General features: G+C 41.9%; 1 protein-coding gene across 3 annotated transcripts in view; it reads right to left on the bottom strand.

Annotated features, from left to right (window-relative positions):
- Positions 1-3,471: 3,471 nt before the first annotated feature.
- snap91a (synaptosome associated protein 91a) overlaps positions 3,472-21,501 on the bottom strand; it is a 44,846-nt gene continuing 26,816 nt past the window's right edge. Inside the window, exons 9-28 of one of the 3 annotated variants that reach the window (XM_076096501.1) lie at positions 19,275-19,336; positions 18,973-18,981; positions 18,348-18,360; positions 17,950-18,122; positions 17,733-17,821; positions 16,475-16,489; positions 16,005-16,235; positions 14,260-14,337; positions 12,206-12,442; positions 10,764-10,847; positions 10,399-10,467; positions 9,889-10,020; positions 8,672-8,743; positions 7,069-7,281; positions 4,951-5,133; positions 4,839-4,857; positions 4,325-4,415; positions 3,980-4,060; positions 3,663-3,797; positions 3,472-3,543 (exon numbers count right to left, since the gene is read on the bottom strand). In XM_076096501.1, the coding sequence (XP_075952616.1) occupies positions 3,472-3,543; positions 3,663-3,797; positions 3,980-4,060; positions 4,325-4,415; positions 4,839-4,857; positions 4,951-5,133; positions 7,069-7,281; positions 8,672-8,743; positions 9,889-10,020; positions 10,399-10,467; positions 10,764-10,847; positions 12,206-12,442; positions 14,260-14,337; positions 16,005-16,235; positions 16,475-16,489; positions 17,733-17,821; positions 17,950-18,122; positions 18,348-18,360; positions 18,973-18,981; positions 19,275-19,336 (2,058 nt within the window). The remainder of the gene's footprint in view (positions 3,544-3,662; positions 3,798-3,979; positions 4,061-4,324; positions 4,416-4,838; positions 4,858-4,950; positions 5,134-7,068; positions 7,282-8,671; positions 8,744-9,888; positions 10,021-10,398; positions 10,468-10,763; positions 10,848-12,205; positions 12,443-14,259; positions 14,338-16,004; positions 16,236-16,474; positions 16,490-17,732; positions 17,822-17,949; positions 18,123-18,347; positions 18,361-18,972; positions 18,982-19,274; positions 19,337-21,501) is intronic. The other 2 variants (XM_076096502.1, XM_076096500.1) reach the window with 2 other exon arrangements.

The raw sequence follows: 21,501 nt of genomic DNA, 5'->3' as shown, positions 1-21,501 counted from the left end.
TTGCAGGCAGATAAAGTTGGCAGCTAGCTGGTGCACATGGTGGAGCATTTAGCAGCTAAAAAGAGACACTTTTCTCAGGTGATGAAGACCAAATAAAGAGCGAAGGAGAGTGAATATTGGATGTAGTCAGCTGGACAGAAAGTATAAATAAACATCTGCTTGCTAGCAAGTTAGCCACATCAACTTTCTAAGGTGATAATATGTAAATTTTGTCAAATTGGTCAAAGATCTATGCTTAGTACAGTCCACACAGCAGAGTATACATGGCAGCTTCCTAATACACCCTGATCCCCAGAAACAAACACGTGCTGGTTTTCTTTGGTAATTGTTATATAAACAACTGTATATAGGGAATGTGGATTTTGAATCTGGATTTTGACACAAGGCCCTTCTATGGGTAGAAATGCAGGATCTGCATTAGTCTGTATTTTAATTCAGTGGTGTAAATTCCAAAATTCTGAATTAATGAAGTGTCCAAAAACCAAATTACAAGCAATGCACCTGGAGGGATTTTTGGGCCCCTGAGGGTCTTTACCAAGCTGGTAATCTGGCCTTGGTCATGAACGTACTGTTGATGTGTTGGGATTTAACTTTATGAAATACAGCTTCAAAATGACCTAAAATCTTTGTGGAAGAAAAGAAGTCCTCATCATGGGCTGTTCAATCCGTCATTGAATTTATTGCACCTCAAAGGGCTTACATGCACTGGGGCGGGCCATCGTAAATAAAATAAATTTACAACAAAACAAAAATACAATTTCATGAAAAATGTTAATAATCTCCCATCGTTGTCTCTGAATCATATCAGATTCTCAAGACCAATTGCTCATTCAGTCCACTGAATAGACGACACGCCGAGTAGGCTTTACGTTAGTCTGGTTTACAGCACAGGACCGGGGTGTTACACAGCAGCTGTCCACATGCATATCAACACATCGATTTCATTGTTAGTCTGCGGGGACCAGAGGAGCTTTGTGTTATGATGCTTTTGGGGACACGATCATGGCTAGACAGACAGCGGCATCCTCCTGTGGCCACTGACAATATGTACTGCTCAACTGCCAACGGGCCGAAAGGTCAGCAAAGATCAAATGAACAACTTGAACAAAAAGTATGTTCAGACAGAAATCAAATATATTGCATTTTCAGGTGAATTGCAATATTGTCAAAGCAGCAGTGCAGGCATACGCGCTGTCACTTGGCCCGTCACGTCCCACAGCAATGGTTGCAATTGGTTAGTACAGTATCATGGAACTTAAAGGTACCCTGTGGAGTTCAGTCCTTAGGCCCCCTTTTGTGTGTAAACAATGTAGCTTTCAAAGTTTTCAAAAAATTGGCTTTTCAAATGTTTCATGAGGAAGTAAATTCATTCATCACATTTGTTAGGCCTCAATGACGCACCCAAAAGCTTATTTGGTGAGGAACAGTGAGTGTAAACAGAACTTTGTTTGTTTAGCAAAAGCTCGACCTGACTGCTACTAAAGTCCTTTCTACTGAATGTCGGTTGTCTGCTCTTCTTTGAAATCTTTTCATTTGATCTGTCTGAACATAGAGTTTAGTATGGCAATGGAATAATCTTCTACTCTAAATACAAAAGGGAATCATACTGACCTGGTCGTAGTTATAATGAAAGCACAGGCAACACACATATCCACATGGGTAGAGTCACAACCGCAGGTAGAAACATGTACAGTTATACTGAGGGACAGTCTGAGTTTACCTCTCTGACGAATAACTAAAGCATTTTCTCTGGGAGTTAGTTGTAAGATATGTTCTTTAATAGCGATGCCAGCAAATATATCGACAGCAGTTTGAGGATGATTATTCTAACAGAAACAGAACATGTAAATGTAACACGCGACAAATAAAGAAACATACAAAAATAAGCCACGAGTAAAAAAAAAAATGAACAAAATTGAAAGGATCACTTGCTGGTCTGGTATGATTCAGACGCCCATGGAAGGTGTTTCTTAATATACAGTAATTATGTAGCGGTAGACATATTTGTTTCCGAATACTTTCAAAAGATGACGGGAAATAGAAGGATACTCACACGACTTCTTACAATTTCATGTCAGATTCACATTTATATTTCTCTTCAACAGACATACAGAATAGAGAAGTAGTCCTCGCCAGAGAAATCTATGTACATCAACGAGGACCTTTCTGTAAACAACACACAACAGGTTTCTCCAAAGAAATCTACCAGGGCTTTGTTCACCACTCTTATCCAATCCGAGTGGGACAAAGAAGAGCTCCTCCCCCTTTATAAGGAGGCGGGGGGGACACATATGGGGGTGGTGGGTGGGGCTTAGGACACCAAAGCACATCCATCGTTCAACTCAACACTGGAAATAAACCTAAACACACGCCTTCACTTTCGTTCACTTACTTTTGTGGACTTTTTTTTTGTCTGGGTTTTGAGTGATTTTCGTTAGACAAAAGATTAGAACATCTACATAAGCACACACTTGTATTTTTTTTCTCATATATATATATATATATATATGTAATCCGCTATGGTTCACTTTCACAGTTTGTGCTACGACATCACACAGGAGAAGGGTGGGGTGTTGATGGGCGGGGTGGAGATAAGAGGCTCTTATAGTCGCTGAACATCCTGAGATGTTGACAGACACCAGGTAAAAGGTGAGAGGGCCCTGCTCCAGAGAAGAAAGCAGCTGGAAGACAGGAAATAGAGAACATTTCAACATAAGAGTCAGACACATTTTAAATAATGCAAAGCTGACAGACAGTGATTTAATTTTTGTCACGTTTTTTCCATGAATACATGATGGTGTGTTTGTATGGTGTGTATTTCGATTTTTTTTAAATGGGGTTCAAGCACTCCAAGCACACTGAAAACGGCCCTTAAAAGTCCAGTGTGTAGGATCTGGCGGCATCTAGCGGTGAGGTTGCAGACTACAACCAACAGAAACCTTTCTTGTGGCCAACTGCAATGGCCGACGTAAAAACGCCAATGTCCCTTTCTAGAGCCAGTGCTTGGTTTGTCCGTTCTGGGCTACTGTAGAAACATGGCGGCCGGCTACGTGAAGAGGACCCACTCTATATGTAGATAAAAAACGGCTCATTCTAACGTAACGAAAACACGACTCTTGGTCTAAGAGAACATACTTAATAATATCATATTCCATTTCTGCCAACAGATCCCCCTAAATGCTTCACAATGTACCGTTAATTAGCGCTGATTAGTAGCCAATGATCCATTAAAATATAAATAGTTCTGAGACTGTAAATGCAAAGTGTGTAAAAAGGTGCAATTCTTTAGTCTGTCATTTCTCAAGTCTCTATCTCTGTTATTTAAACATTGTAGTGGCAAAGCCATTTGAACCTTCTGTCCACCAACTCTACATATCAACCACAACACAGTTAAAGTCCTCCGTAAGTTGTGGCATACTGTACTACAATTTACTATACTGCATGTACTGGTCCGAGCTCCCACCTGGGGCGTTATAAGAAGTCTTTGAGGTCGAGATCTGCCAAAGGGTCCTTTGGCTTCTTGGGGCTCTTGCTTGGAGGAATCTGAGAAAAATAAGAACAGAAAATTGCAGCATCTTTTTACGATAACATGAATCTTCCTGAAATGAAGTATAAATTGATTGATTATTCACTGCAGGGTTTTACTATGGGTGGTTTGTTACCGGTGCTCCTGGTGCAGCGGCTCCGGGTGCAGCTCCAGCCACCCCAGTGAAGGGAGGTCTCATCATGGGCTGTCCCATCATAGGCTGCCCCATCATGGGCTGCATCATAGGAGCTCCAGGCCCACCTACAGGAGGCTGGTAACACAGGAATAACACAGTAGACGTTTAAGGGCTATGCAGATTTATCATCATCTGCCATCATAATGATATGGCTCATAAATATTTGTAAACTGCAACGGTTAATCCTGATGATTAAAAGCTGAAAAGGGGTCACGGTTAAATTCTGGAGAACTTTCTCTGCATGAACTGAAGCTCACCATCCCAAAGCCAGGCTGTGCGCTCATTGGCGGCACCATGGCTGCTACTGGGGCCCCAGGAGCTCCAGGGGCGGAACCAGCCTAGAGAGACACGGAGAAGAGCCAATGTGAATTCCAAAGGATGCAATAGTGAAAGAACTTTTCTTTTGCCATCTTTATCTTTGTTGTTTGTGATGTCTAGAGAAATAAATGGTCTGCATTAATATAGCTCCTTTTCTACCTAACAAAGCAATTTCAAATGTGCCTCTCATTCACCCATTCATACAGCGATGGAGGCGGAGCTACCATGTAAGGTCCTGGCCTGGATGAAGTGTGCAGGGGGCGCGGTGTCGATGCTGTTCTTACCATGGGGGCTCCTGGTGTGGCCCAGCTCGTGGGAGCTACATGTGGCATCCAGTTGGCCCCTCCTGTCAGCTTCTTCTCACTCTGTGGGTCCCTAGTGAGAATCAAACACAGTATACACCTCAGGCTCTACTGTGCTGTTCGTCGGTCTGCGACTGCAGAAAATCCGTTAGATAAGACTTCAATTTTTTCTCCAAAGAAATCCTAACGAAATCAAACTACTGCAGTCACATTCATCACATAGTATTCCCTCTTATAGTATCTAGATAGCTGTGGAAAACTTATAATAGTATGGTGGATATGATTCAACAAAACCAAACCAAAGAAATTAGCACAAAACAACCCTGCGAACAAAAAGTAAACGGCTCATATGATAAAATATGTCTAAAAAAAGGCATGATTTTCTTCTTTTTTGACCTAGTTTAAAACTTCCTTAAAGCCTTGAGCGTGTTGCTCCCTCAATTTAGTTTTTTTCAAACATTGCAGCTCTGCAGGAGCTATGCAAACACACACTTACTTTTTCTTTACTCCAAGGTCTGGACAGAAGAAAGAAAGAAGAACAAGTTAAATTTCTATCTAATTAGGAAACAGAAATGACTGAACTCCAGACAAACAAAGCTGCAGTCTACCTCCAATCAGGTTGGCCAGTGACGAGTCCAGGTCTCCTCCGACGGTTTTCGTTGGAGGAGCAGCTGCAATGCCTCCCGCTGCGACAGGAGTTCCCATGCTTCCTGCTGTACTTCCAGCAGTGCTGCCGCCGGTGCTCTGGGGTGTTATGCAGGGCATCAGCAAGTCGCCTAATCCACCAAACACTTGGGGGGAGGGTGGGAATGACGGGACATCAGAGAAACAACACCGATTACAAATCTGCAAATCCCTAATCTAGTTATAATACGGGCAGAGGGCAGATGTGAGACCAGTCAGTACAGTGAAGGGGACAATCCAGCTGTGACAGCATCAGTAGTTAGCTGTTCACCGCATGCACAATGCAGGACTGCACTGTAAATATATTTGAGCATTCAAAAGGGGATGTAATTACAGCAACTGCACTCACTTGGTCAGTTGCACAGCCAGTTTACATAGTCACATCTCAGGGACTTAAACTGGCTGATTTTGGAATAAAGCACTGGTTTTGAACCAGGTGTCATCAAGACCACAGAGTTCACATGTTTCCATTCCAAATAACCTCGACAGAAGCATTGTGTTGTTGAAAGTTGGTTGAGGGTGCATTCACTAAGGCAGTGGCCCTCAACCTTGTCTGACGCACCCCCAAAGCCCATACAGATAACCCTTTATCACCACCTGTCATGTTCCAAATACATTTGAACTGGATGTTATTGAACACAATGAATTATAGCAATGATGTCTTCATACAGCTTAATTAGGCCTGTTTGGTCAAGTTTGTATTTTAACTCCCACTACTGGGATTGGCAGAAGCAGGACATTTCAACCATTTCTGATTTGTATCGATTCCCTTTTCGCTAACTATTTACACCGTTTAACACTTTAAGCTAACTATTTACACCGTTTAATACTTTAAGCTAACTATTTCACCATTAATCCATCACATATTGCTAACTATTTAAACGTTGATGTTACCAAACTACTTTAAGCTACAATTTCAACTGTTCATCAAGAACTTTTAGCTAGCTTCTATTTCAAATGTTTATCATTAGCCCACTTTAAGCTATAAAACTTTTAGCTAGCTTCTATTTCAAATGTTTATTCATTACTTTTAGCTAACTATTTATTAGGCTTCACACAGGGCCTAATTAACAAGCTTCCACCACTGAAAGTTCTTACAAATCTTCGGACAGTGTTGCAGAACTATCAGCCTCTAACCACTAAGGTTTCATGTTCTATAAACACATTAAAAGTACATCTTTTATGTTTCTGACCTCTGAAGTAACCAAGGAACAAGGCTTTTCACTACAATGTGAGGCTGTTTGATGGGCCACTTGTAAAAATATGAAATATATAAAAACCTGCAGACTCTACTGCAGACTTGGGCATTGATGGCATGTGGTTACTATAAAAGCCACTGCTCTACAAGACAAGGGCAAGAAAACAACAATACAGTCGGTCTTGTCTCATGCAGGAGACAATCAGGGGTCTTACTGCAACATGCAAAGATGCAGAAGGGAAGACATGTCCAAACTGCACATGCTGCAACGCACTGCCGGGTGGAACTCACCGGTTACAGATTAGAAGAAGCAAGCAATGACCCAGCAGAGTGGAAGGGGTGCGGATAGTGGTGAAGTAGGAAATTGAATGAAGCAGAAGATAAAAGGTGTGTAGCAGAAACAACAAATAAGACAGAAAGAAAGAAAGATTGCAGAGAGGTAGTGGGGCGAGCAGGAGGTGGAGAAAGCACAGCATTTGTGAAAGTGTGAGAAGTAAAAGAGAAGAGATTGAGAGACAAAAAAGAAAAATCATTGCGAGAAAGGCAACAGCGCTGAGGAGTTAAGCAGTCTGCAGAAACAACCGTTGGACGTATGTGGAGGACAGTGACAGCAGCACATCAGTGTGTCATTCATGCAGTAGTCAGGCTCTCAGCAGAAGGAGTTAACTAGGTCATGGTTAAGGTGACAGTTTGAATGAGCCAGAGCAGATTAATGTGCATCAAGCAGGTGACCTGTGCAAATATGAACAAAAAACTCATTGAGATTCTCTAACATTTCAGAAGGCATGACAATGAGACAAATTATCAAAATGAAAACAGAAAAAAAACATCATAATCCACTTACTCGAAGCATCAAAGCCACCAGAGGGTGCCGGTGTGGTGGTGGCGGGATCTTGTGCAGCTGGTACTATTGGTACCACAGCAGGTACAGGCGCCGCTGGAGAGGCGAGGGAGCCCAGAGCATCAAAGCCCGACTCCAGGAGGTCGTTCTGCATGGGAGCCAAGGCTGGAGCCAGAGCTGGGGCAGTAGTGGGAGCCAGGGTGGGGGACATCAGGCCTGAGGGGGGTAACACGACAGGACTGTGATATGTAGCACTGTTTTCTGACTCACCCTAATTCCACGAGGAGCACATATTAAATATGATTACTGACACAACAGATGGCAAACGAGACGTCTCAGGAAGCAAAATTAACTTTTGGTTGTCTCCGTGGGCAAAGCCGGTCAGTGCAGCAGCAAATAGTATCAGCACACGAATATAAGACAGCACATTACTAAAACAGTTACAACACCAGATCTTATCAAGAACAATAAGTGGAGTACATGATATGCATTACAGTATTAGAGCAGGACACCAAAAGAAAATAGATACAAAATCTGCATGATTTGCCAAACGTTCAATGGAATATTCATTAGCAGAGATACAAAATAATGAAACTAATCAAGACAACTTTGATATATAACAAAATAGCTTTTTCGTCTTTCCCACCTCATTAACCATCTCATGTGTCAGATTTATCTTGTGACCCTATATAAAGCTCCACCGCGACCAGCTGCAACAATAATACACTACTTATGCATCAATGCATCTGTTTTAACAATAATGTCACATATATTGATATATCAGTCACAGAGGAAGAAGTACTGCTAATTTTGATATTTACATTTTTCTGATAATACTGTACCATAACTTCAGTAGGATTTTGAATGCAGGACCAGATACGGTACTGAATTGGCAAAACATGCATTGTTTTTTTAAACAATACATAAATGGCCCAATACAAATATACAAAGGGTGTGTACACATTACACACATTAGCTTACTGTATTTATAATACATTCAGATTGTAATGTAATGTACAACTGCAAGGTGATACTGGAGCTTCATAGATTGACTCATCCTGACTAACACGTTAGGTGCACAGGAGGTCCTACAATCACATTTTGCATACTAAGTATATTTCATAAATGCTACTATGCAAATAGGATATCTGTCTTAATTGCATGCTGTGTTGTGTGTGTTAAAAACGTCATATCTTTTAACGCACAAAGATGAAAACAAAAAGACATGTTTGTGACAATCTCATTCATGAACTATTGCAGTTCAGTAACAGAAATAAAATGAAATGACTTGAAATTGGCTTTGACATCCCTAGGAAGTCGTGTTGGACATTTTGCAGACATTTCCAAATTTGTCCAAATCCACTTTGTAACTGCTGAGTAATAAAATGTAAGCAGCCCTGCCAAGTCTGTGTCATTATTCAATTGACAAATGCAACTCCGTCATTCCTTCCTGCTTAATTTCTTAATCAGCGTAAAACATTTCCATCAGCCACTTGCCAGCACGAAAACGTTTTGCAAAACTGTGGACATCTTATCAAAATGTTCTGGTCCCTTCAGCCTTTCTAATTCAACCATAATTTCCCTAAAAATGTCAGAGGAGACCCACCTCCCAGCAGATCGTCTCCAGGCCCTCCAGGAGCAGAGCTGTGCGTCTCCTCCACAGGACTGCCGAAGGAGTCTGCAGGGCCGTCCAGTTATCCACAATGCAGCATGCAGGGCAGAAAGGGGTGAGAGAGGTCAGCCCTGGACCACACACTGGGACACAATGAGGGGGTAGGAGACAAGATGGTCTGCATAACGCAAAACTATGACTGAAAGAGAAATAAAAAGGGAACAAAGACGTCAAATGAAATTAAGAAAAAAGAAAGCTTAGTGTGGTTAGAGATAGATTTCCGGGCATGATGGGACCTTTTCTATCATGTTGATGTTATAGATGCACGTAAGGCACAGCTGGTGCTGAGGAGAGTCTCTCTCTTATTGTTATTATCATTATTGTGGCTTTACACCCCACCCTCCTGTTCCATCCCCTACAACATCCTTTGTTTTAATTAATGAGAGCAGCACAAGTTTTCCAGGCGGTGTCCTATAATATTTCCTATAATAATGGTTTAGCAAGAAAATCAAAAAGATATAATCTGAATTCTTTTAACATATTATAGAGCAACAGGTGCACCAGAAGAAAATCATCCCAATCTATTCCTGAATTATGCCCAATATACAGATGCCTTTCCAAAAAGTTTCTTCAGGGTATCTGTAACAAATTTCACCGTGATCCCACGATGATATTTCACCAAAAAAACAAAGATGCCAACCTCATGGTGGATTCAAGGACTCATCACCCTGGGAACCATGAATATCTGTACAAAGTATGTGCCAATCAATCCAGTAGGCGTTGAGATATTCTGCGAGTGGACCGACCGACTGACTGACAGACATGCCGATGTTAACGTACCTATAGTGCCATATCACCCTAAAATCCGCAAAAAAACACTTCTAAATCACCTAAACAGAGGCACACACAAACACACAGTCCAATAATTATTGTGGGAATGTAACTGGTGGTCTACTGCCGAGTACTGCAATATAATCCACTGAATAGTCTAAGATGGTGAAATTAGTTTAACACCTAGAGCCTATCACCACATCTGGACACTACCAGCCTCACTGGTACAAACATTCACTCAAGAACTTACTGTAACAACTGAGAAATAAATTTAAAAAATACCCAGAAGAGAAAAGTAAAATTATAAAATGCACAAACAGTGAAACAATTAGCATGTTGCTGTAAAGAGATGTGTGTATGTGTGTTTGGAGGTACAGTACCCAGCAGGTCAATGACAGGTGCTGGCTCTGCTTTGGGAGGAGAGGAGTCCTCTGGGGTGGAGGCTGCACTAAGAGCAGCGGCGGGAGCAGCGACAGGAGCGTCGGCGGCAGCAGCTGGAGAGTCAAATGAGTCTGAACGGAGACACGGGCAGAGACAGAAGCAGTAAAGGATTAAATTACTCTCAAGTCTATGTGACTACTTTGATCAGTGACAGCTTTATTTCTAAGGCTTTTGCTTTGCTCGTGAACTTTTATGGCCATTCTAAAAGGCTTGCAGACATGCAGAGACGAGGCAGGCATCCCTGCATCTCGACTGTGTATCCACAACCTCGAAGCGTGCACCGTTTCGGTACAGGACTGGTGTGCATGTGCATGTGCATGCGGACACCAGCACCATGCACAAAAAACAAACAAAAAAAACCCGTCATGATAAGTTGAGGCTGGCTGCACACTTCGTGAAAGAAGGAAGGGAAAACAGTGATGCAGTAAAGATAAAGCAGCTTAACTCACCAGTCACAATGTCTCCAGCCGGAGTCGGCTCGGGCAAAGGAGAAGGCCCGCGTGAAACAGCAGGGAGGTCTAAGTGACCAGCGCAAGCGTGAGGCAGAATACGAGAAAGAAAGAAACCACGGAGGTTTGGGAGCAAAGAAAAGTGTTAGCGTGGCAGGTAGAAAGACAGCGTAGATAGAAAGCAGCCACAAGGACAATCCAAGACTTGACGAGTGGGTTACATGCACAGTTCTCATACCACTATGGGGGACAAACCAAGACATGTGGGGAGGGGGGGAAAAACAGTCGACAGAGGAGTGGACGTATGGCAACCAGAAGAGATGAAGAGGTTCCACACACAGAGAAATAGATATCGACTCCTGTACCTGCACCAAAAAGGTCTACGCTAGGAGTGGTAGCGGCTTTGGATTCTGTGGTAGGGCTTTGCTCAGGCATAGAATCAAACATATCTAAGAACAAGGACACACAATCATATGTACATTCAGATTTCAAGTCCAGTGCATACAGAATGATGAGTTAAGAAGAGAGAGATGAGGGAAAGCAGAGAGAGCAGCAGATAGTTTGATTATTAAACGGGGTAAGTTGCTGTGTATCTATTCAGTGCAATGCAAAATGAAACAGTGCAAAAGTTAAAAGGGTATATTGCTCAATTTCAGCATGAAGATTTCCCTGTTTGCTTCTGTGAATTTTGATCTGAGAGAGCTCTCACTTTCCCAATCTCCAACATGTTTAGTTAACAAGGCTAAAAGCCATGGTAGTGGCTCCGTGAGGCTGTAGGGACAGCGGTGATTTGACTAAATGTTAACGCTGGCATTCTAACATGCTCATAGTGACTGAGCTAAAATGCTAATGTTTAGCAGGTAATATTTACCAGGTTCATTTCATGAGTTTAGCCTGTTAGCATGCTAACATTAGCAAACATTAGCAAACATTAGCACCAAACACAAAGTACAGTTGAGGCCAAAAACCACAGTTTGGACGAATTCAAATTTGACCTGATGGCGCTAAATGGAAAGTGAGATGATTCATCCCCTGGGGAACATGAACACCTGCACAAGTTTCACGGCAATCAATCCAACAGTTGCTGAAATACTTTGGTCAATAAGTCTTGACCAAAGTGGTGGAACGACTACAACTACAACGTGGCTGGAAACGCATATAAATATGTCCGTCCATCATCTATGCACACTTATTCTGTGCAGGGTCACAGGGGGCTGGATCCCATCCTACCTCACGCTGGGCATATATGGATTCTGACATTGAGCAATATTCCCTTTTAACTAAAGTGCATAAGCTACAATAAAGCATTCTCAGCAGTTAGTATCTAAAACATTGGTCACAAGCAGGAGAAGAAAACTATTCTCTCTCCTAGATTTGGTCTGTTTGTTAGTTTTTGGTTAATCATCAAAACAAGTTGAGCAACCTCCATTTTTGTCCCTAGAGGCCAAATTAAAACTGAGATTTTGGTCCAAAACAATAAATAACTAATGGATAACTGTAAAACTGCATACACAATTGATTTGATTGTGTATTTTTTCAACATAATTATTTAGCAGAGGAGGTCAAGATGCTTGATTAACTTGATAAAAAGATCCGTATCTCAAGGAAAGGCATTATGGAAAATAAAAAACAAACATCTGAAATGTAGGGACTGGACAGGATCATTGCCACTACTGTCATCATCATCACTAGCAAGAGCAACACAGTCATCATCATTATCAAAACCTACATCATCATCACCATCATTATCATCATCATAATGCAGGGAAAAGCAGTGAGAGGCATAATGAGAGCGAGAGGACTTTACCACCAAAGATATCTAGAGTCGGAGCGGCTGCAGACTCTGTGGTGGTGGTGTCGGTGGTGGTGGTGGTGGTGGAAGAAGGGGTGGGGGCAGCGGGGGCAGTGATAGGGGCGACGATGGTCGGCGTCTCAATAGAGGTGGGAGGGGTGACGCTGGTGGCATCTGTGTCGGTGGGCATCATGGCGAACAGGTCCAGCTCTTGAGCAATGACCCCACTCCCCTCCGTCGTAGCGAAGGGGTCTTCAGGAAGAGCAGCAGGGGGGTGGTGTTGATTGATGGGTTAGGGGGGGGGGGTTATGATTAGAGAAGAAGGGGAGGGGATGGTGAGTGGATGAGGAAGAGGAAGGGGGGGGATTGAGGGTTTGTTAAAGCAACAAACACTGTAAAAAGCATATTTGTGAGGCGAGACGCTCCAAACCAGGGTTAGATATACAAAGAAAGTAAATCAAGCACACGGACACTCATTAACTTCAGAATGGCATCCAACAGCTGACAGTGGTGAGCGTCTCCTCCGGAACTAATATCTGACTACAGATGGTAGTGTAGAACAACTTTTGGTTGACTGGCCCATTGGCCGATTTGTTTTTTAACTTATGACAACACCCAAATATTCCATGTGTCCTGGGTAGATTGTTGGCATACTTTAAAGAGGAGAGATCTAGCACCTAATAAAAGTGATTAAAGAAACTGCTTTCTACTTGGTTCAACTAGCCAGAGACCGTGACCTGTGGTGATGCGTCTTTCTCTTTGAGAATATTAAAGCACTTCTTGTGCTATTAAAAATAGCTAAATCCAGTGTTAGCCAGTTTGCCTTCACCAAGGCAACAATTAGAATCATGTTGACAGTTCTAAAAAACTGTTTACATAGTAGCCATTTATAGTCACTTGACTACTTTTTTTACCAAAAGGTTTGACTGTGTACTAAAGCTGAATAACAGAAAGCAAGACTGTGAGGCTTTACAGGCACATTTGTGCTTCAAGCTAACTGCTAAATTCAGCATGCAGACATCACAATTACTATGCTAACATGCTGATGTTCATCGTCTCAGTTTAGACTGTTAGCATGCTAACATTAGCTAATAATCACAAAAAGCAAAGTACAGCTGATGGGAATGTCATTAGGTTTGAAGGTATTTGATCCCGAAACAAACTATTGGTCAAATTCAAATTTTGAGCATTTTGAGGGGCAACATGAAAAGCCAGGGACTCACCAAAGTCAGCAGGATTCATCCTCTGGTGACCATGCATGTCTGTAAAAATGTGTTTGCCAGAGATTTCATGAAGCACCGCAGATGTAGGGAACACATGGTTCACTTAAGAGCCTATGTGTATCCTCTCATCCCTGAAAAGGTTAGTTGACCAATAGGAAAAGTTTTCCTGGTAAGTGCTTTCTACACCGATTAATACTGGAGGTCAAGTTTGGGAGCAGAATAAAGTAAATGGCGAGGCATGTTAAATAAACTACAACTGTTTGTGTTACTGCTGTGGTTAGTATGCTATGCACGAACTAGATGTACCGCAAGGGAGTGCATTTCATTAGTTAAAAAAGCTATTTGGTAGAAAACATTGCATGGACATTACATGGATTACATGTACATTACATGGATGGTTCATTGTCCTGCTACGTATATATATAAGGCCAAAGAGAGAAACTAAATAGAGCTATGAAAAAGAAATAGAAAAAGAAAAAAGGCTTGACAATGATTAATATAATCATCATTATTATCAGGTAGTATCAGGGTTAGGGTATCAAAACAAATGGTATTCATTCCTGGACTACCGTACAGTTAATTGCTGCACTGTGCTTTTTACTGCAGTATTCAGTGGTTGAATATTAGGAGAAGAGTATTTGAGATGAGGGAGGAGAGGGTTTATGACTGGGGCATTAAAGCAGGATTTGGGGTGAGACAGTAGGCGCTGAGGGCACATGTTTGTTCTACTGTCTATATGGAAGCAGAAGCAGCTTTGATATAATAAAAGCAACAGCTTTCACATTCACACACACACACACACCCATACACTCACACACTTGCACAAGAAGCCGTTTTGTCACCCACCAGATCCACCAAATGCATCGGCGACGGGGCCCGCGGCCACGGCGGCAGGACCGTCTCCTGGGGAAGGTGCAAACGCATCTAGGGTATTGCAGACGAAAACAGCCGGAACGCAAAACATAACACCCGACAGACACATGGATGTAAAGAACGAAAGATGAGTAAACAGATGGAATGAACAGGAAAACAGAAATGAGAGGTCAGCATCAGGAAAAAGTAGAGAATACAAGAAATATGCAGCCCAGGTTACTGCAGCGGAAGATCTGATTGGAGCATCAGTCGCGTGTTGTGTTTTGAAGGGCTGCATAATGCTGCATTCAGTGAGTGCACCTCCTGTGCGGGTTTTGTGAAATGAGGCAAGTTGTCACAAGTTACTTGTACTCTGTGACAAGAGGGAAAATGTCAAGTTCAGGGATGGACGAGGCAAAGGCTTTCTTTGACAAAGAAACTCAATCGTCTCTTTTTAGCAGATACTTTTCAAATGCTCGGGTTGAGGTTAATATTATGAAGCCAGAATATAATTAAATAAAATCCAGCGACTCATCTTCTTGACATATTTATGAAACTGTTAGTAGGCTATTAGGGGAGAATCATTAAGGGTGATGAATAAAAAAAAAGGCTAAAATGCTACAAATCCCCAAAATACAATGTCATAATAGCAGATTAATTACAGTGCAGTGGGTTTATTGAGCCGCACGAGATTATGACAAAACACTCCGGTGAATGTTTGTAACTTGTTAATGTCAAAACTCATCAGCGTTTTGTTTTTTTTGTTGCAACTTTGCAGCCTTGATTAAACCCAGAGAAAAGCAAGTAATCCACAATACTGGCTCATATTTTTGGGATGTGCCACAAATGGTACACAGTTTGGCTCTGTGCTCAATGCCGTGCTTGACGGTATGTCAGCAGGTTAGTGTACATGGTTGCAACAAAGCATGATGTCGTTAGAAAACAGTGAGGATAGAAAACCATTGTATTTGAGTCACAGCTGAAAAACACATACCCCGCAATCTTTGAATAGCTCAGAAGGTCATTCAAAAAAGCTTATTGCTGATCTGGAGATATTTCCAGAGTCCTTGAAGACTTTAGTAACTAAATGAAAAAATATTACACTGCCTAATAAAAAAATCTTTTGTATATTTTGAAAAAAGAGCAAGGAGATATGTCATGTACTGAATGACTAAATAGAAATATATTCGCAACTTGAGAAACGCATTAAAAACTCTTTTTCATCGTGCAGCAGACAAAGTCTTTAAAGTTTCTGGAAATTCTGTCAAACAACAGTAGGCTATGTGTTCTCAAACAACAATCTGATTTGTTCAAAGACTGTAATAATCTTTTTTTGAAAATCAGATGTTCTGCTCTGTGGCTCAAATATAATGGTAATACTTAAGGGGGCACACTGGGGAATATGGTGCCATCTGCTTACTAAAATGTCATAATGTATATTTACATACATATTTCTAGCAGGATACTTATGCTGCATCAAAGATACCACATAGCACACATCCCATAAATGTGTAATCTGATGGGAGAAAAGCCTGTAGACTTGTTGTGGTCTTATAATGTAGCAATATATCAGTGGTTACAATACAAAGGTTAGGGATTGATAATCTAACCCTAATCCTTTTAGTACCAACTTCATACAAAAGTAAGATAATCTGTAAATAACAATATGTGTTGTAGACAAGCAGGCAGGCTGCCATGCTGAGTATCCTGGTCTACATTCTGTCTTGGACCAGACTGACCTCCGAAAAGGTCCATGTCAGCGGCTGAGGCGGGAGCGGAGGCGGGAGCGGAGGCGGGAGCGGAGACGGGCAGCGAGGTGGGCAGCGAGGCGGGCGCCGGTGCGGCTGCAGCGGCAATGGTGGCGGCTCTGGGCGCGGGAGGTGCAGGGGCAAGAGCCACTACATCGGCAGCATCAGACTCTCCCTCCGCTAGGAGAGCTTCAGAAGCTTCATCAGTGGCAGGCGGTGCTGCTATGTAGATAAACCCCGTAATCCGAACGTCACGACCCAGTCACAAACCCCGAAAGAGAGAAAGAGGAGGGAGAAAAAGGAGATAGGGAGGAAGACGGCAGTGTGAAAAATGAAAAAAAAGAAAATAGTGCAAATAGCTTGACGCAAAGACATGGAGAACGTCAGGTAGAAAGTCAGGTTAAAAGCCTGCAGGAGTTTCTCCTGTACAGTCTCTAGCCGAGTGCTAACAGAGTACTCACCCTCAGCCAAGAGATCTGCACAACAGACAGACAGACAGACAGACAGAGAGACAGAGAGAGAGAGACAGGTGAAAGAGAATGAATGATTTTAAACTATAGAAATGCCCTGATGAAATTTCGACATATTTAATTTGCTGCCAACATTATAGAGAACAAGTCAGAGAAAAAAAGCAGACATGGGCCGATGTTTAAGCCCAATAAAGCTAAAAGCGCCTTAATTTACTTTAGTGTACAGTTGGACTGTGGCCATCTTCAGGCTATCAGTGGAGATGTGGGGCTAAACAGAGAACAACAGCGGCTTTATAATGGAAAATGCTCTGCTATTCAAACCACACTGTCCAATAAAAGGCATCAGCGAGGGTACCACTTCTTTACTCTACTTTACGGAGTCATTTCAAAAGACCACAGTTAGATTATTTCAGCTCATTTACTACAAGTTGAACTTTATACAAGTGCCAACCATTTTCCAAAGAAAACCATTACGTTTTTTGATTTGATCTTCCAGACTCTTCTAAGTAGCAATGGGTTTCCATTCATTTGACTGTGATATAAAAATGGTTCTGCAGGGACGTCAACTCAGGGAAACTTTGGAAAATGGTCCTAACGTCAAGTAAAAAGGTTTGTAGTTAACGGAATGAAACATTTGATGGAATTTAAGTCTATCAAATATGCCATGTCATCTATTGATATATTCTTTTGTAAATACATTCAACTTTAGGCCACTCAATATCTATTTTCGGCCCCAGAAAATTGCTGAACTGCAGAAAAAGAAGCTGCAATCATTAGCATGTCCCGCGAACTAGCTTAATACAGCGTTTCTTCTGAATCCAAGCATGTCATTATCCTAATACATTGTTATGTAGAGTAACAGGTTACATTTGATAAAATAAACCCTGTTTACATCCAACACATCCACTGTGTTGTAACATTATTTCCCCACTAAGTGTTAACTGGTCTTGGATGCTAAAAGCATTTTCTCTTGTAACGTTTAAATTGAAAACATACCGTTTGAAAATACAAACAAGTATGGAAAAGAATCATCAAAAAGTCAGCTGGAGACGTAAACCAACTCATTGAGTTAACGTTAGCTCAGTCAGCTAGCTACAGCTGACAAAATAAGGTAGCAGCAGCTTTTTCAGGGGTAAAAATTGGACGGTTGAAGAATTTCAAGGGTTAAATCTAAATGTGTGTGCAGCAACAGCAACTAAGGGGGTCGCGGCCTTAACAACGAGGTTCTGAGGAAGCAGAAAGTTCTCACCTCCCCATCCAGTCATGGAAGAAGTCGCTGCTGAGCCCTTTGCTGAGGCCATGGGGTCTAGATCCAACAAGAAGCCATCATCAAGGGCACTAAACACAAAGAAAGAGAACAAGAGAGGGCTGCTGACAGAGGCAATCCATTTCTAATGCAATATTGATGCTGGGATATTGATGCAGCTCAGTCCAAACCATTTGTAGTATTCTTGAGTGAGTCTTACTTGGTGGTAGGGGTGGCGGTGACGGTGGGGGCTGGCGCGGTAGGGGGGACAGAGGGCGGAGGAGGTTTGGCAGGTGGCCCGGGGCGAGCAGGGGGAGGCGCACGCCGGGCCGGTGCGACAACAACAGCGGCAGCGGCCGCCACCGGCGAGCTGTTGTTGGCTGTCGCATCCTGCTGCAGAGAAAGGAACCTCGTTTACATGGTGCACAATGCGGTTATGTAAGCTGATGTGATTCAACACATGACTTCACAATGAATCACTTCCTGTCTGTAGTAGAAACTGTAGAAAGTCAAATTATCCTCACTCTGCAAAGATCTCAATAACTCTGCTTTGACATTGAAAAGTGCTATAAATAAGTAAAGACCGCTGGATTATGATTATCATGAAATGTAGCTTACCTTAGTGGGCGACCTGCAAAAACAATGATAGCACATGAGTTAAAGAGTTTAATGATGAATGCTGAAACATAATGGCTGTTACTGAGATGGGAGGCAAAGTGACAGCTTAACTATCACTTTGGTGCTTTTCAGGCAGCCAGCATTCCAAAGCAATCACATTCAGTACACATCTGCAATTAATGGACCCACGCTGCAACAGCATCTCTGCCGTTGCTCGTCTTCAACAAAGCTTGGCTTTTAAACATTGCCGGCACAAAGTGGGAGCTGAATGTTTCTGAACGGCATGCGTCTAAAGCTTTGTGAAAGTCAGGGCCGATTGTGCAGTAAGATGATTACCAAGGAGAATGTGTTAGTAGTGGCATCAGCTAAAAGGCAAGGCTTGTCATTGTCCTGTATGACAATGACAACAGTGATGCAAAGTATGATAGGTCACAAAATGTGAGAAACATGTTAAAAAGAAAAAAGTGTTTTCAATAGAAAAGCTTCCTGAGCAAAATTATAGCCGTTTGCTCAGATGTCATTTCTATAGACTCACTGAAAACTGTAGAACTAAAAAGTATTTATCGATACATACAATGGTATGAATATTATTTATGTCCTTTTCTCGTTGACAGAGAATACTTACTTATCCTCTCTGAGTTGAGTAAAGACAGAGGAAATGAAACGTTAGAGAAGTAACAGGGAATAGAGAGAAAATAACAAATAGAGCAGTCACTGCAGTAACGCAAAGATGAAACCGTCAACAAACCCGGGTGCATGTTGGACTGCCAAGCTAACCTGAGCCAAAATCACAACAGATTTGTCTTTCAGCATGGCAAGAAGCATTCAACTGTATAATTACGGGATTATTGAAGCTTCAGCTCTGTGTTACTGCTGGTAAACGATTATAACAGGAAACAGCTTGCGGATATGTATCGAGCTACTCACGGCTTCTTCCCCTCCAGCGTGTTAAGGTGGGTCTCCAGGGACTCCAGAAGACTTTCTGGGGCCTGTAGAATAATAAAGAGGGGTTGATACAACAGGGACGGTAAAAGTTGGGATTGTTCAGAGAGACCTGACAACACTGATTACAACCCACGAGAATAGACAGTGGACCACACAGTCAAATAGAAACGCTGAAGAACTGGGTCATGAGTTGATTGGCTATGCCTCCTCTTGGAATCAGAGTAACCTATGCTGCACCTTTATCATATGGAAAGCTCGTGCTCAGGTTGAGGTCACAATGGTACATCTCCTTAATCTTCATCCTGAAAGATGATAGATGTCACCCAACTGAGGTGGGTGTCTTTATCTCGCTCGCGCATATACTGTAGGTTGCATGGCCCGCAGGGCGCACAGTATATCTAATAGATCATGCTCCTGGTGCACTGATAATCATCTTCCTTGTGCAGTTTTTCAGAATAATCGAATCTAATCGACTTGACAGCACTGACTCATAGACACCGACTCTATTCTCCAAGTCTCTCTGAACGTCAGTCCGTCACTGGGTTCAGATGCTAGACGCATTACTATTTTCGGTGTACATGCTACCTCTCGGTGAAAGTATCTTAAATTGTGATTTCAACTTTAACTGTTATGATAGATGGTACTAGAGTAAAATCTACATGCCAAATGTAGAGCAACTGCTTTCTAATTGCAAAACTTGATGCAGGATTGTTTGCAGTACAAACAACTGATGCTTTCCAAATTGCCAGTTTGATTTGGGCCTTAAATTCATTAGTGGAAAGTCCTGATATTTCTTTACCTGCACAATATTGCAAACTTTTTCTTCACTACCTGTGAACTATTTTATTTGTGTTGTTTAACAGTTTTAGATCTTGTCTTTGCAAATTCTTATACGCTTCTGTGACGAATGGCAACATAAACAAACCTTCAGAAGCCCAGACCAGGGCTTTTGGATATCGATATTTTTTGAGTACCAACCAAATGTGTCCGTGGCATTGAGTATCCAAAATTCAAGTGGGGGATTAAACAGGGTACAAAAAAGTAACCCAAAAACAAATGACCATAAAAAAGCAGCAGATAAGAAAACAGAATACGGCTTAATCTCAATGCTTATAGAGAGAACAGTGTTCCAGCCAGTCACGATGCAAAGCTGCATGCTAAACCAGGCTAAATGGGACATGATCACCTCCCGACATGCAGTAAAAAGGATAGTTCAACATCCTTAGGCCTATTAAGAGAGGTCAAATCTAAAACACTCACTTATTCACTTTCCTTAATACCATGCTCCTTTACCTGGATCTATCCATTTAAAGCTGTCTAGTCTATTATCCCTAAAACATTGAGAGACTAACGACGCAGAGAGGCTGATCATTTTCTTTTTGTCTTGGCACTGAATAGGATGGAAAGACCATTTATCATCCAGGGACATTAAAGTGTCTGTCCTCACCAGCAAGAACCAAGAAGGCTGTTCTGCAGACAAAGGATGGATAGAACACCTCTAACAGGTGAATCTGTAGATGCTAATGTATACTGTACGTTGCTGAATCATCTCCCTGTGGAAGCGACAAGCAACGAGCCTTCAGGCATACGTTTGAAATATGATCCGATGTGACGGACTCTGACATCATTTGCAGAGTGTTTCCTACATCTGCTCACACAAGTGTACATGCCATAACACTTTTATAAAGCCAGTCGGATGATAACATTATTCTGTCTTGTTTGTGCTGTTGTAAATCCTCCGGGAGGGGATAAGACTAGAACATGTTGGCTGAGAATGAGATTAATTCACTGTAGTTTGACAGATCTGGGAGATTGATAGAGTTTGCTCTCCTGGACGCATTAATCAAACTTTATCTCCCGTACAGTATCTCACATCTAAAGACGGGACTCTAAGATATATGGGTTGGGTTGTGAAGATCAATGATGTTATCCTGCTTAATTTATGGTGTTTCATTTATGAATATCACTTGAAACACTGGTGCACATTGGCTAGTAAGAAAAATGGTAGCATCATTCAGATAGGGTCACTGACCTGGTATTTGTCATGCTATTACAGAGACATTTTGTACAATTTTACCGTTAACCCGCTCAGCTTAATGCTAAAATCCAACCAACATGTCAATGGCATGATGTGCCTTTCTAGCGGAAGAATTTATGATGGAAACATTTCACTATTAACAGTGTCATAAACTGCTAAAAGAAAATTGTA

The sequence above is a fragment of the Anarhichas minor genome, unplaced genomic scaffold, assembly GCF_050575085.1.
Source record: "Anarhichas minor isolate MPS153535 unplaced genomic scaffold, ASM5057508v1 ptg000022l, whole genome shotgun sequence".
Taxonomy (NCBI): domain Eukaryota; kingdom Metazoa; phylum Chordata; class Actinopteri; order Perciformes; family Anarhichadidae; genus Anarhichas; species Anarhichas minor.
The sequence above is the reverse complement of the archived record's forward strand: the minus strand, read 5'-3'. Positions and strand labels throughout refer to the sequence as shown.